The 15,984-nt window shown below is 47.3% G+C and overlaps 1 protein-coding gene across 17 annotated transcripts in view; it reads right to left on the bottom strand.

Annotated features, from left to right (window-relative positions):
* Positions 1-15,984, bottom strand: part of SEMA5A (semaphorin 5A) — a 478,910-nt gene that overhangs the window by 146,124 nt on the left and 316,802 nt on the right. For all 17 annotated transcript variants that reach the window (XR_012377654.1, XR_012377655.1, XR_012377662.1 and 14 more), the window contains 2 exons: positions 13,233-13,368; positions 5,907-6,111 (listed from right to left, as the gene is read on the bottom strand). Coding sequence is in view for 2 of the 17 variants with exons in the window: in XM_073891093.1 (XP_073747194.1) it covers positions 5,907-6,111; positions 13,233-13,368 (341 nt within the window). In the remaining 15 variants the exon portion in view is untranslated. The remainder of the gene's footprint in view (positions 1-5,906; positions 6,112-13,232; positions 13,369-15,984) is intronic.

Raw genomic sequence — 15,984 nt, 5'->3', positions numbered from 1 at the left:
CGCGTTTGGAGATCTGTCTGATTCCCAGGCCTCCTCGAAGCTCTAAGTCTTCCGAACACGTTACGCTCCACCAACTCTCAAGAGCACTTGCTGCCCTCATGTTCTACAGGACGCCTTAATTGCTCCTTATCTGAAATTAAAATTGATTCTCATCCTAACACCCATCCTCTTCTCATGACTTCCTTCCTGAGGTTTTTGTTCTGATTTTTTTGTTCCTTTGGCTAGAAATTAAGGTTTTCTGTTCTTAAGGTTCGAATCACAGATGCTATAGCCCCGAATTCTCTCTGCACCTTTCTTTTGAAGGAAAGATTAGCCTAGAATAAAACCCTTTAATCACACTTCATTTTCCTCCAATTATTATATATGTTGTTTTGTTTGAAATCTGGTATAGAGATGTCCACTGCTGTATTTTGTTTTGTTTTGTTTTCCTTTCTTTCTCAAAGCTTCTCCATCATTTGTTTGGCTGAATCTAGGCAGGAATTAGTTTTGTTTTGTGCTTGTAAAAGAGACCCCCGGTATTCTGATGCATGAGATTGTCTCATGTTGGGGAATGTCTGCCTGTTCCCTCTTTATTCCTGGCTGAGCATAATATTAGTGATTCACATTTCTTTTCCTCAGAATATTTTAGACCATGCTTCACAGATTTATGCAGCTGGAGCTGGGGCCTCCCAACTTTTTTCCGTTGTAGTTATTTTTCTTCTGAATGCCAATGCTTTATTGATCCTTGGAATTTAAAAGCTTAACCTGGCTACATGCGGTGTTCATTTATTCTGAATCAATATTGCTCAAACATGGTGTGCTTTGAAGTTTTCAGACTCAATGTTTCTTTATTTCAGGGAAATCATTCCTGGTACTTTTGCCTGCCCCTTGTCCAGACCATCAAGTTCTATTAGAGATGATTTCTGATTTTTTTTTTTTTTTTTGCCATATGGGCGTGTATGTGTGTGTATTTTTTTTTTTTTGAGAGAGAGAGTGTGTGCACACACTTGAGCAGGGTAGTGGGGGAGGGGCAGAAGGAGAGGGAGAGAGAATCCCAAGCAGGCTCCACACCCAGCACAGAGCCCAACGCAGGGCTTGATCTCATGACCCTGAGATCATGACCTGAGCTCGTAAACAAGAGTCAGAGGCACCCAGGCGCCCCATTGCCTGATATATTTTAATCATTTTTTAATCATTATTTAATCACTTTGTACTAGCTTGCTGCATCTTAAACATTTTCTTTCAAATCAAGTCCCAGATGTTTTGTGAACTAGACAGCAAATCATACCAACAGCTACTGAAACAAACAGTAAACGTATCCGTTAGGCTCAGGTTAGATAACAGATTTCATAGCTGCATCACAAACAGTTAGGAACCAATCACAACGATATTGGTGACTAACCACAGAGAAAGGTAAGGTACATCTCTAGAGAGATTCTAGGCCAAGAAAATTCTTATCTCATCCGGAACAGCACGACTTGAATATGGTCCAAAAATGCACAGCATTAAGTTCACCTGGGAGCCTGTTAGAAATCCCAGTGTTCTGCATAATGTATAAACTTGTCAAATCACTATGTTGCATACCTAAAACTAATGTAACATTGCGTATCAACTGTGCTTCAATAAAGAATGATAAAATAAAATCTAAACACTAAAATAAAATTTGTAATTTGTTATTAGTTCTTTTCTTGTTCTAAATACATACTCCTTTCTCTGTGTGTCTGTGTGTGTGTGTCCCAGTTCTCTGGGTACTAAAATCAGAGTCCAGGTCTTATCCTTTCTCTAGATGAACAAACACGGGTTTAAAGTAGTACTTGTAGAATAGTTAGAGTTGGAAATGAGGGAATAAATAGCTATAGAAAAATAAAACGGATGGCTAATAGAGGTGGCAGAGGGTTCGAATCTCCAGGATGTGCTGCCTCAACAAGAACAAGAGAGAATGGGGGAGCAGAAGCAGATTCGTGCAATAAAGATACACATTCAATTAGAGACACACTGGAATGCAAAGTAAAAATAAAAGTAATATACTTCATCCTGGAAGGGATAGTAGAAACCCTGAATGGTATTTCCAGGGAGGTGACATGAAATAGAACCACCATGACTCCGGGCAGAGGCTGAGTTAACAGCCACACAGAGGAGGCAGGAAGGCAGGCAGGACGGGGCCAGCCAAGGACCATCACAGAGGCAGAGTGCCAGGGAGCTGGCGTTCTGCCAAGCAGGCGAGGAGGAGAATTGCAGACCACATGAGCGGTCAACACGTCTCTAATTTTGTCTTTGCAGGGGGAGCCGAGCAGCTGTCCAGATGTGAGACTCAGTCACTTACAAAGTCCACGCGTGCATCTTCTTCTATTATTATTTTTTAAATTTTAGAGTGAGAGAGAGAGAGAGAGAGAGCTCACGATTCGGTGGGGGGGTGGGGCAGAGGGAAAGGGACGAGCAGACGCTGGGCTGAGCGCAGAGCCTGACGCGGGGCTGGATCCCAGGACCCTGAGATCACGACCTGAGCGGAAATCAACAATCAGATGCTTAACCGGCTGAGCCAACCGGCGTCCCAACGCCCCCCCCCCTTTCAGGCATATAGATGCTAAAGGAGTTGCCATTTGCCATTTTGCCTCTTGCTCTGAGAAGACCTTCAAAGAAAGAGCTTTTATAAGACAGCAGCACAGCGTGGCCCAGATAATGAGCCCAGATTTCCAGTGAGAGAGAAAGAGAGTACCAGCTAGCTGACCAGGGGTATGTCAGGGAAAGGCCCATTGACTCAGGGGGCTGGCGGCCAGCAGGGAAAAACCATTCGAGCTGCAAGAAGCACCAGGACCTGCACTATTAACAAGGTCTATTTCACTTTGATTTTTAGATAATACTGACAAATAAAATAAACCAGTGTTCAAATGGCCATTGGTAGGTTTTCTCTAGTTCCTGTTAATTCAAGTAAAATCAAGGGGCGAGTAAATAAACATCTCACCAGACCTGGATGCCCAAAGCCAAGATAGCAAGGTAGGAAGCACTCTGCTTCATGTAGGCTCCTGAGGAATGCTACACTCACGCTCTACAGGTGGAGCATTTATAAATTCCTGGATGAGGTCCAGCAGGTGCTGCAATGGGGCTGGAAGGACCCCAGCCATGTGTGCTCAGTATTAGCTTTAATATCAAAGACGAGCAATGTTCCTGGTTTGCCTGGATGGAGCTCCACTGGGAAGATGTAAATAAAAGACCACATCAACATGTGCCTTTAGAGTTTTAAGTCAAAATCTCTAATCTTTGTCACCCCTCCTTATCAGGAAGTTGTTCAGCTCTTCGCGGGGTTAGTGAAAAGAGATCGGCATTTTGGACTAATCTTTCCAATATTCCATTTTCACATTTCAATTCCTTGGAAATAAAGAAGAAATCTATATGCTGGATCGCTAAAAATAATATCCTTTAAAAATGAATTTTATTCTAAATAAAAACTTAGAAAAGAAGGTATTTCCTTCGAGATGTATTAATCAGTGCTGTGAGAGATACATGAAGGGGCACGTGGGTGGCTCAGTCAGTTAAGTGTCTGCCTTCAGCTCAAGTCATGATCTTGGGGTCCTGGGATCGAGTCCCGAGTTGGGCTCCCTGCTCAGCGGGGAGTCTGCTTGAGGATTCTCTCTCTTCCTCTCCCCCTGCCCCACCCCTGTTCGTGTTCTCTCTCTAAAATGAATAAATAAATCTAAAAAAATAAAAAATAAAGGGTACATGAGAGATGATCTGTTTCCGGCATAGCAAAGAGATGGCCATCTACGAATGAGGAAGAAGACTCCCACAGGGAAACAAATTGGCCGGCTCCTTGATGTTGAACATGCAGCGTCCACAATGGTGAGAAATCGATTTGTAATTTAAACCACCTCCCGCCCCCTGATCTATGGTATTTTGTTACAGCAGCCTGAACTGAGACACGAGTCAAAATTAAAGTACCAGGACAGTGCCATTTGAAATCCTCAAAGCTCACTACAAATCCTTATAAACACAAGGAAGCAAACAGCACCTTCTTACGGCCATGGTTGTGGAAGAGGTCAGAATTCTCAGGCTGAGGCCTCAGGCTGCCCCACCCGGACCCTCCGAGGCCTGCTCAGGACCACCTCCTCTGCCGTTCGCCATCCCCCACTCCGGGTACTGATGAGAGACTCAACAGCCTCCTGGAATTCCATGAGGACTCTATTCTCTGCAGCACCAACCAGAACATTTAGGAAGAAAAACTAGGGAAACTCTTGGAAAGATCCAGTTCACTCATTCCTCAATCTACCCTACACTGGGTACTCTGTGGGCACTGAGGACAAAAATGGCAGAAAACGCGCCGTGATTCCTTCTTATGCTTTGGTGAACAAGACACACACCGGTAATTCTCTGTCCTCTCTTAAAACACACAACAAACTTGACCTCCTAATCCCTCAGGCTCCCAACAATCCTCCTCAAAGCCTTGCTCATCATGGATGTTCCATCTCACTTCCTCCCCTCTCCTCCCTCAGATGGAACTTTAGAGGCATGAGTGGCCTCTTTTGGCAATCCAAAGGGCCCATCTTTGTCCTTACCTTACCTGACAACATGGTGGCCCCGCCCACAGCTGACCACTCCCACACCTTTGCTGTTTCCCTCCTCCTGCAAGGCCAGGTCTTCCTCCTTAGGAAGCTCTCAGCTTAAACATCACCTGCTGGGAGAGGCCAACCCTCACCGGCCAAGTACAGGACCCTCCCCGGCTCTTGCTAGCCCATGGCTCTATTCACATCCACGGCCTCAGCCTGTCGTAGCTCTCTGTCATTGCCCGCAGTGGCTGGTTGATGATGTGTTGTCCTCAGGAGAGGAGGACGTTGCCAGTCTGCTCACCATCTGACCCATCATGGCTCATATGAACCACAAAATAGTAAACGTTCAATAAATCTTGGTGACTTGATGAATAAAACCAACCAACTGATGGGTATAAAATATTATAGACAACAACAGAAATTGTGTTCTGTGAGAAAGTGGCCATTCCACAGGGCACTGGACAGAGGGCATAGGGGTGGGGGTAGGCTCCACGGTGCGGGAGCTCTGGGCAGGAGGACCTGAAGGCAAGGAAAAGCTGGACACATGCGAACGGGCACATGGTCGCTGAGGCTGGTCTTGGGCCCCTGCACTCCCTGTGCCGTGAACCAGGGCAGGACCTGCCTCCGATGTGCTGGCGACAATGGAAACCGGACATGTTTAGGCATCATCGATAATGTGATCAACAGTGTTGCCTACGTTTTCTTTAAAACAATTTGTTTGTGAGCCCAAACATAGTCTTCAAATGCTTGTATCTACATCCTACAACAAGAATATCTTGTGAGCACTGTTTTGAACCAAATGAAAATCACAATGAAAATCCCAGGATAATATTGCACCTAGCAAATGTCCTCTAACAAATTCCACTGTCTTAAATTATCCCAATGAAAATGGTCTTGAGGGCGCCTGGGTGGCTCAGTTGGTTGAGCGTCTGCCTTCGGCTCAGCTCATGGTCCTGGAGTCCTGGGATGGAGTCCTACGTCGGGCTCCCTGCTCAGCGGGGAGTCTGCTTCTCCCTCTGACCCTCCTCCCTCTCGTGCTCTCTCTCTCTCATTCTCTCTCTCTCAAATAAATAAATAAAATCTTTAAAAAAAAAAAAGAAAATGGTCTTGCTAAGGGAACACTTATTTTATGAGTAGTTAAGAAATAATAGTGAAGAAATCAGGCAGTCTTCCTGACTCAAATCAGGACCAATGTCATGCTGAAAGAGAGTGAAACGAAGTTTCCTACGAGAAGCACAGAGGGTGACGAGAACAAGGCTGCTCCCTGGGTTTTGCTGGGTGAGGAGGGAAGACAGACTCACGGCCTGACAATGGAAGTACACGTTTAGAATGTAAAACACGAAAGCCAAAGATGGTCGAAAACCCAGAGGAGGCGCCAACTCCTACCTGTGGCCAGGTAGATGATGTGGACCAGCATGTCCCTGCCCTGCACCACGTCCACGGCCACGTGGGAGAAGCGGCTGTTGTCCTCCATGAAGGCGGGCACCGAGGTCACGGGCTGCACCACCTCATGCATCAGAATGAACCTCTGAGCATCCTGCAGGTTCCTCTCCGTCAGGTTCATGTATAGGCCCTGGTCCACCGTGCCACACTGCAAGGGAAAGCAGGCCGTTACGGGACACCCACAGGCCGCCTGGACACCCACGGCTGATCCTGGCCACCCGGCCGGAGGGGACATGGAAGCTGAGTCACTGCCTCGTGCAAACACGGGCGTTTCTCCGTTTCCCCTGAACTCCCCGCCCTTAGTGTCCCTCCCATTCCAGATTGGAACCCATTGCATTTGGGGAGTCTTTAAACTCCATCATAAATGAATGATCAGACATTACAAATAAAGAAGTCAGTATTGACTTTAACTTGAACACAGGTGCAGAAAACTCCCCATCACCTGTTGAGTCGCCTGGGAGCTGTCTGGCCACCTGCACGCTATTCTGTCTGCCTGATAAACCGGGGACTCAAATTGAAAATGCAGCAACCAGGAACATCATATAGATCTATTACTTTACCTATTAGAATGATGGGTCTATAAGCAAGATATGGATTCCGTGGAGACAGAATTAGGCCACTTTTACCTGTAAATGATATAATATTATTCCAGTATTTTTCACCTGGGTACAAAACACCACAGGCCTTGTTGCTTTGTGCTCATGCTCCAGGCCAGAGTGAGGGAGGAAGGGCGATGGGGAAAGACGAGGGTAGGGGCGCCTGAGTGGCTCAGTTGGTGGAGCGACTGCCTTCGGCTCAGGTCATGCTCCTGGAGTCCCGGGATCGAGTCCCGCATCGGGCTCCCCGCTCAGCAGGGTATCTGCTTCTCCCTCTGACCCTCCCCCCTCTCATGTGCTCTCTCTCTCTCTCTCTCTCTCTCTCATTCTCTCTCTCAAATGAATGAATAAAATCTTTAAAAAAAAAAAAAAGAAGCGACAGGACGAAGAGAAGGAGAGATGTTCAGACAGAGGCGCTGTCGTGAAGACGAGTCTGGTAGATACGGGGGCGGGGGCAGGGGCGCGCGGGGGAGATCAGGCCTCGAAACTGCTGAGGAGCGAATCCAGAGCTGCGGTGTGCAGAGGCCGGGCAGGCGGTGCACAGGATGGGTTTTGGCAAGAACCAGGTAGACAGAGGGGTGGGAAAGAGAGAAAAGCTTTCCTGGGGCAGAGCACACAATCAGAAAATCCTCACCAATCATTCTCATCTCTTTCCTAAGCTTAAAACCTGGCGCCAACAAAAGCTGATCCTCGGCAGAACTTCCCATCAACAAGGTGGATGGAAATGGATCTCTCTGTCGGTACCACCTGAAACTACCGTTTATCACACGTCCTCTCTAATGCTTGGTTTCATAACAAGCGAGAGGTGCAAAACTGTAGGATGGAAATGGCTTTTTAAAAAATAGATGGTGGGGCGCCTGGGTGGCTCAGTCGTGAAGCGTCTGCCTTCGGCTCAGGTCATGATCCCAGGGTCCTGGGATCGAGCCCCGCGTTGGGCTCCCTGCTCCGCACGGAGCCTGCTTCTCCCTCTCCCACTCCCTCTCCCTCTCCCCCTGCTTGTGTTCCCTCTCTCACTGTGTCTCTCTCTCTATCAAAATAAATAAGTAAAATCTTTAAAATAGACGATATTTCCATAGCAACTGACACAATGCTCTATGTGCCATAAAATGATAAGCCAGTCGTAAATTAGAGACTATCGGAGAGACGTGGGTTCCGAGTCTGGTCCAGTGCATCATCAATGTCACAAATCCCTGCAGGGGCAGCCCATGTGCCAGGTGATGGGGACCCCATGCAGTCGGGTGAGTGGTCAGCTCGGCCGCCCTGGGAGTCACGCCATCTTAGGTAAGACACCGCCTCTTGGCCTGTCTCGGTTATCTATAAAGTAGCTGGAAAAACACTTACTCCGTTCCCTCCACAGGGCAGTGGTGAGGCCAACACAGATCATCAGTGGAAGGCATTTGTAAATTAATTGAAAGCACTTGGAAATGCCAAGGAACAAAACAGTGTGCCTGGCACAGAGAAGCCATTCAACCAAGGGTAAATTTGTCTTGAAGCAGGACAGCAATTCTATGGTCCACTGAGCTGCAGTGGCCAGTGGGAAATGTATGAATCAATAAAGGACGGAATCAGTGGGTGAATACACAAGCAGCTGCTAGTGGGGCAGGGGACTGAGCCCGGAGACTTCCCATCATCATCATATTTAACGGTAGCACTTACGGGACAGGGACATTGCCTGTTAGCCAATGTGTGACACCATGAAACTCTCTCCCAGGCTTGGTCTGAGGTCTACCCAGGTGAGCTCTCGTTCCGAGCAGGACTCTGTGTTTGGCAGTTTTCTCTTCCCGAAATCAACGGCAATATTGAAACACAGGTGGCCCTTAGCTATTTACTTGCTGGGGGATGTTCTACACCCAGGCTTTGTGTTGTACGCAGTGTTTTTAAAAATCGGCATCCCCAAACCGGGAGTCCTAACACAAAACTGAGGAACTCATGGCTGCTCTTGAGGAATCTGGAGGTCCGCAAGACCTGGGAGGCCTTGGTGGGCTACAGCTGGGTAGTACCAGGACCACGGATCTGCCTTTGGCCTTTTTACCCGGGTCCCCATATCTTAAGTCATCAACCAGAACTGCCACTGTGACACCGTGATTTGTAAGAAATACATATTTGGTCTTTGTCCTCTTTCTGACACAGAGCTCCTTAAACCACGGAAATTTCCTAAGCACTAAGAGCAGTAAAGGCGCCTTTTGTTATGTTAATGAGGTGACTCTGGGCAGCCATAGCCCCCAGGTCACCTAAGGATGGAGGCCAGTTGACAGGAGACCCAACTGAGGGTAGGAACTTTCAGTCCACCTCCTCATCTCCAGGGAGGGGAGAACGGCTGGAGGTTCAATTCAGTCACCAAGGGCTGATGATTTAATCAATCATGCCTATGTAATGAAGCCTCCATAAAAAGGCTTCCCAAAAAGGACAGGGTCCAGACGGTTTCCAGGTTGGTAAACATGTGGAGATTTGGGGGGAGTGGCACTCAGAGCGGGCATGGAGTGTCTCTCCCAACACCCTGCCCTGTGCATCTCTTCCAGCTGGTGGTTCCAGAGTTAGGTCCTTTTGTAACAAACGGGTAATTCTAGTACGTAAAATGTTTCTGTGAGTTCTGTGAGTCCCACTAGCAAATTAATTGAACCCGAGGGGGAGGTCCTTGGAACTTCCCATTGATAACTAATGGGTCAGAAACACAGGCGAGGACCTGGACTTAATTAAGATCAGCATCTGAAGTGGCGAGGGGCTGGGTGGGAGCCTGGTGGGACTGATCCTTGTACCTGTGAGGTCTGATGCTATTTCCTGGTAAACAGTGTCAGAACTGAGTTGTCTCGTAGGACACCCAGAGGGTGTTGGAAAACCGCTTAGTGGTGTGCAGAAAACTCCTACACACTGGAACTGGGTAACAAAATCGTTGGCCAAGAACTAATTTTGAACCATACTCCATAACATCTTGGTTTATTTTGCCAGCCTATAATAAATGTCTCACCCAAGGATTCTTTTCCAACTATTTTGAAAGACATTTAGATTTATAGTATATATTTATTGGCTCGGAAGGAACCCACCTAGCTCTCTAATGGGCTGCAAATTCTCTAGCTGTGCCTTATACACTGGGTTCCCGCAGTGTCTGTGTGACACCTTGGGGACTCGGTGCAAGAGGGAAACAATACAAAGAATCATTGTCCTCAAGTGTGTTACAAACCACAGTGGCTGTCTCGTTAACGCTTCTGAGAGTAATAGTCATCATTCTACTAATTTTTTTAATGCAATAATATTGACATTTTTGTTTGTTTTGAAGACAACAGACCCATCCTCATCCCGGCTCGCCGGAGCTTGGTGCAAGTTCACAGTCACCCAGCCTCACGCTTAGAGTGCCTGATCCGAATGGCACTTCTTCCTCCCATCTTGCTGCAAACCTGCTCTGTGTATCAGAGGGTCCTGATGACATGGCTGCCCCCTTCACTTGGTCCAGCAACGGCCTCCTCATCTGCCTGACCACTTTTAAGGGTCTGTCTTCCATGTTGGCTCCATCCTTTCTGATTGATGGTTATCAAAACTGCACAGAAAATTCTGGAGTCTGTCCACTGGGTCTGGATGGTGTTTCCTGTTACTGACCAATGTTTTCCCTTTCGAAGCTCAGGGCCAGGATGACTCTGGGGAGTGCAGGCTCTGACCAGGTAGCTTTCCCAGCACTGCCTATGGTGGTTTCTAGATGGCAACCAATACAAATACGAAACATTTTTCATTGTTTTGTTACTGTTTTCGATATTGAGATTTCTGTATTAAATCTTGAAAAATGATGCACTGTCCCTCCTAAGCCATTCTTCTTCCTGAACCTGAATCACATTTCTGCTCCTCTAACTAATCTGCTGGTTCTAGTTACAAGTGCTGCATAAAATTCCAGATGTCAGTAGGCAAACAAGAATAAGAAAAAAAAAAAAAAATCGAACCACTTCTCACTGCTGGTTACTGCAAACAGAAGGCCATTTATACATGACTACTGGAGGGATCCTTGGTTCAAAATGTATTCCCACCCTGTGCCAGCTAGATGGTCTCATGAACATCAGTCAGGATGCCTTTGCTAACACGGTTATCAAATACGGTAAACCGAAAGAAAATCCTTGGGACTTATTTGTACCAGAAATTATACAAGGAATCATCATCATCTATAATTTCCGTTCCCTGCAAATCTTAAATTCTACCCAAACAAGTTCAGCCCAGCTAAGCAAGCTTCCCACCCGGAATGCATGCCACATCTCTGCAAGCTTCGTTGGTTTGATGGCACAGACCGACTCCCATCTCATAAACGTGAGTAAGCCCTTCAGTGTGACACTGGCATTATAAAACCAGACGCCCGTGGCCTTCTGAAATGAGGGATTTTGCTGTGTGCTACAAATATATTCAGACAAAGGAGCTAAAAGTTATCCACTGCCTGGAGGTGGTAAGGCATCACAGGCTTGTTAAGTCACTGTTCATTGTGAAGACTTTTGCAATAGAAACATCAAGGCAATCCAAGTACCCTATAAATTTAGTGAGCACTTTGTTAATTTTTCTTTAACCTTCGGGATTTTACAAAGAACTTTCTTAAAGGGAATGATCTATTTCACCTTCAGGATTTTACAAAGGGCTTTGATAAATAGTTAACGTTGCACCGCGGCATCCGGGGGCAGGGTGGAATTCGGGTGCAGAGACTCAGCAGAGGGGCAAAGAGTCAGCGTTTAGCTAATAATGACATAAACGGTTTATGCTGCAAGGACCTGGGGCTACACTTCAGGTTCGGTTCCCGCTGAAGTGTTAGCTCACCTGACCTGTAATAGGAATTTCTTTGTCTAGTACTGAACTTTCTTAGTAGCGGGGCTGGGATAATACACATAAACCTGATCCCTCGGTTTCCCGACTTACAAAGTGTGGATGACGCTGCCGACTTTACAGAACTGGGGAGAAGAGACAGCAACAAGCATATGACCTGCCATTAACACAATGTGTGACACCCAGAAGACACAATGTGTGACACCCAATAAATGGCCCCTAAGAGTCTTCCTCTCCAAATACATTCTACAGTCAGCAAGGCACATTAATCAATATTAGCAAAATTTATCCCTAAAATATTCCTGCATCTCTGCATCCCACATCCCTCCTCTCATTGGTGAAAATGAGAGATGGAAGATGCTAAGTGAATGGTCAAGTAAACCAGGAAATAGTAAAGAGCATGTAAAAACCACCCATCTATCTCAAATCCCATGCTCTTAAATAAAAATTAAAATTAAAATAAACCCTCTTTCAAAACAATTAGAGCTGAATGGTTCCTGCCAAAGTCCAAGTAAAGTATACAATAATTGAACCTTTCCATATTCCCAAATTTTCTCAAAAGCCAGTGCGTTGAGCTGATAAACCAACCTGAACTTGGAGGCCTGAGTACAGAAGGCGCTTCTAGCCCTGACTCGTTGGGGTAACTGACGGTCTTTTAGACAGAAGAGGCTGGGGCTTTGCATCTGAGGACTGAGTCTGAGATCCCAGCTCCGCTGCTGGGCCTGATTACCTGCACTGAGGCTCAGTGCCACTCTCTGTCTGTGGGAGAGTCTGTTACTGATCACGGTACTGTTGCGAGCATGCACCATGACGAGCGCAGAGCTGGAACGTGGTGGTCCTAAGAACTACACCCGTGAGGAGGGTGTCGGTGATCCCGTAAGCATTCTGGTCAGAAGGGAGGCCCTCAAGGGAAGCCTGCTGCTGTGAACTGAATGTTCGTGTGTCCCCTGAATGCACAAAGTCCCAACCCCCAGTGCGGTTGTCTTCAGAGATGGGGCCACAAGGGTGTCACAAGGGTGGGGCCCTGATCCCAAAGGATTAGTGTCTCTCCCCACTCACTGAGGAACGGCCCCACGAGGATGCGGTGAAAAAGTGGCCATGTTTAAGCTGGGAAGAGAGCGCTCACCAGAAACCGAATCAGCCAGAGCCTTGATCTTGGACTCCCAGCCCCCAGAACTGTGACAAAACACAGGTCTGTCATTCAAGCCACCCAGTAGGGGGTATTTTGTTACGGCGGCCTGTGCAGACTTATACACCTGCTGACCGACCAAACGTGAGAAAATCACATTAACTTCCCTGGGTCTCAGCTTCTTCTGAAATTGGAAGATGAGAGTAGATGACGTACAGAGCCCCTTATAGCTCAAACATCCTGTAATTTTGTGATTCATAAACTCAGGGCCACCATCTGTTCTGCTTCCCCCCCGCCCCCCCGTGGCACCATCACATCCTGCTCACCCCGACAGGAAATCTCGCCATAGTCACCAATTAGGGCTCTAATTCTGTTTGTGCATCTCCACGGCTCTGTGTCTCAGGCTCCATTCACTATGGTGTCATTCCTTAGGGATCAGAGCTTCTGGGGACACAGAGTCCACCATCATCAGCACTAACTAAGGCTTGGATGCCCAGCCTGCTGCTTCATGCTGGCCTTTTTCAGTTCAGCGTCCGGCGGCCCAGCCCACAAAAGGCCCCTTTTCAGCCCTGGCACCTCAGTTGACAAAAGGCTTCGGCCCACTTCCATGAGCCCAAGCCGAGTGCAGGCCCGGGGGTGAGGGCTGGGGGAGCTCCCAGCTGCACGCTGCATGCACTGGGGTTTCAACTGTGTCGGCCCATCTACAGGAGGTTCTGCTTTCTAGGGGAACGAGGGTCCCACTGCCCCCGCTGAAATTACCTGGAAGTTGGGGTTGGGGTTGGGATACGGCAGCCAGGCAGAGCGTGAGTTCTCCTGGTACTTGAAGGGTCCGTTAAAGGCCTGGGAGATGGCGCTCAGGTTGAAGACGCACACGGCCGAGGCGGCGATGCTGTTCCTGGGGGGCGCCGAGAAAGAGAGAAGGGGAGGCAGGTCAGAGAGCCCCGCAAGGACACCTTCCGGACGACCTCCAGATCACCGTCTCCCAAACACCCCAAGGATGAAGTCGAAGCAGGGCCCGGTGTGCGTCTGGGGCTTCTTTGTGGATGCAGGAGCACCAGAAGCAAGACTACTTGGCAGTTATGACATTTCTAATCCTGCCGCATGGGATTAATTCACTCAGCCACAGAGAAAGGGACAAAGGACTGTGAAGAGTTTCATGGGAGGCCTTTTAAGTTCTGGAGGAAGCAGACGTTCTCCTCCAGGGGCCGGTGCCTCTCCCCAGTCCAGCGTGGCTCTCGACCCACCGTTTCTCTGGTTCCTCTAGATGGCAGTGGGGTATGCTGCTGCTAGAGCTGCTTCTTTTTTTTAAACCCCCAGAGAGGGGTGTTTGTAAGCCTTCAAAAAATAACCAACTAAAGGCATTTTGCAAAAAGTGCCTGCCAGAGACCCTTCCTATCTTCATTTTTTTTTTTTAATTTAAAAAGCATTTTAAATTCAAAGGGTCAGAGAGAAAAAATTGATGTAGGAAATCTTGAAACCTCAAATTGGAGTTCAAGCTCTGCAGAGGGAGCTGTAAATGGGAGGCTCGCAGGAGTTCAGTGCCCTTTTACAAAGTGTGGCAACAGCAAAATGTTGTCTGGTGAAGTAAACCTGCATTTTCGAGCACAGCTCTGGTTTTTGCCCCTGAGAGCTGCCATTTTTAGACATTCGGGAACAAAACGGTAAAAGCGTCACAGACCCCACAGTGCAGTAGTATACCATTTCCTGCCGCCCGACTCATGGCCAAGTACATGGTCCCGGGGTAGAAGGAGCTAGAGACGTGACCTTCGTCCCGCTCCCCAGCACTAAGAGACCATGATGGGTCTACAGAAGCAAACCAAAACTATGAGCAGAAGCACCAGAGAGCTTAGCCACAGCGTGAGGCAGCCATCCAACAGAGAACCGGGCAGTAACTGGCTGCCTCTGATCATCACTTTCTCTCAGTTTGGAGCAAATCTTGTGGAGAATGTGGTCATCTGTCCAGAGGGTAAGATCAAGGCTGACATATGAGAGGGAGGAGAGGTGGGATCTACTGTGGGACTAGGAACGGATGTATCAGAAAGGGGTCCCCAAGCCCTGGTGAGAATCTGTGTTCAGGAGGGAGAAAGGGAAGATCTAGCTATTCTATCTCTCCTAGTATAGAGGCTACATACTGGGGGATTTCCAACATGATGGGCATCTGCGTCACAAAACAAATTGAATGGAATATTCTGAAACTTATTTTTGCGAGTTTCTAAATTGCAATTTAGAATTGCACCATTGGAATGGCCCAGACACAGTACTTATATAACTTTTTAAAATTGTTCGTTTTTGCCCAGAGCCAGGGGAACGAACAGCTAAGTAAGCCAAGCTCCCGTTGTGTATAAAATTGATGTCAACTCAGCAACTGAACATCCATCTTGTGCAGCCAATACTATTTCTTAAACCAGGTTTTGGAAAGCAAATCAACTTCAGAAACTATAAATTGATTTTTTAAAAGAAACTTATCAAGGAGGGAAAATAACCTCTAGGGCTGAAAACCAGGTTTACAATAAGACGGCCATGGTGGGGTAGGGGTGGGTGGGGAGCCATCCATTTCTGTCTTATTCTTCTAACTTCATGTCAGAAAGAAGATTTCATGGAATAAATGCTATTTTCGAGTGGCTGTTAACATTTAAACTCAGTAGGGGAAAGAGTGAAAGAGCAACAGGGAAAGAAGAGCAGACGAAGTGAGTCTCCGGCAATTTCTTCAGGCTTCCCCGATTCTCCCAGGACTGTGAGGTTTTCCGGGATGCAGAGCTGCCTTCCACACTGAAACCAGGACAATCCCAGACCTTCTGGGATGGCTGCTCACCCCTATCCCCTTTATCAGCACTTTCAACCCACCCTGATTCAGGTTTTCTGCACTCTTAGGTCGCCAGATTAGAGATTTCAAAGACGGTCCAAAGCAGAGCCTACACTACGGACCACCATTACCACCAGCAAAAGGGAACCCAGAGTCTGAGTATGAAAAGGCGATCTGTTGCCCCTGGGTGGGGGGGTGTGATCCTAATGAGTCTTTCAGGGCACAGCCACTAAGAAGAGGAAATAAGTGTGGGTCACCCGCCATCCTCCATCCACTCCACTAAGAGTGAAAGAAAGACCAGGAAACTTCCCATGCTTTCCCTTGTCCAAATTTTGTCAGTTCTGGAGCTAGGAGTATCTCCCCTGAAGAAAAAAGACGTTATAGGTTTTTCAAGAATTTTTTAAACATATAGTCATTTTAGAAATGCCTGCCCAAGTTATCCATCTCCGGGAACAATGGTTTAAAAACGTAGCTCCAGGAAAGTGAGAATGTGCATTTCACATAGGAGCAGAGATTCAGGCATGAGTTACGTTATCTCAAAGATCAGACTCTTGAGACAACACCGCCTTCATTATGCACAAATGCATGACTTGCATGTAGAAAAAAAACGCATCTGATTATTTGCCAGCATTTTAGACAGTGCCCAGAACACACTGGCAAATCAGGAAGGAGAAACTGATAGTCAAATTAAGTTAATGCTACAATTAC

The sequence above is a fragment of the Callorhinus ursinus genome, unplaced genomic scaffold (assembly GCF_003265705.2).
Source record: "Callorhinus ursinus isolate GAN/ISIS: 27379988/994484 unplaced genomic scaffold, GSC_fseal_2.0 scaffold3, whole genome shotgun sequence".
In the NCBI taxonomy this organism is placed as follows: Eukaryota; Metazoa; Chordata; class Mammalia; order Carnivora; family Otariidae; genus Callorhinus; species Callorhinus ursinus.
The sequence above is the reverse complement of the archived record's forward strand: the minus strand, read 5'-3'. Positions and strand labels throughout refer to the sequence as shown.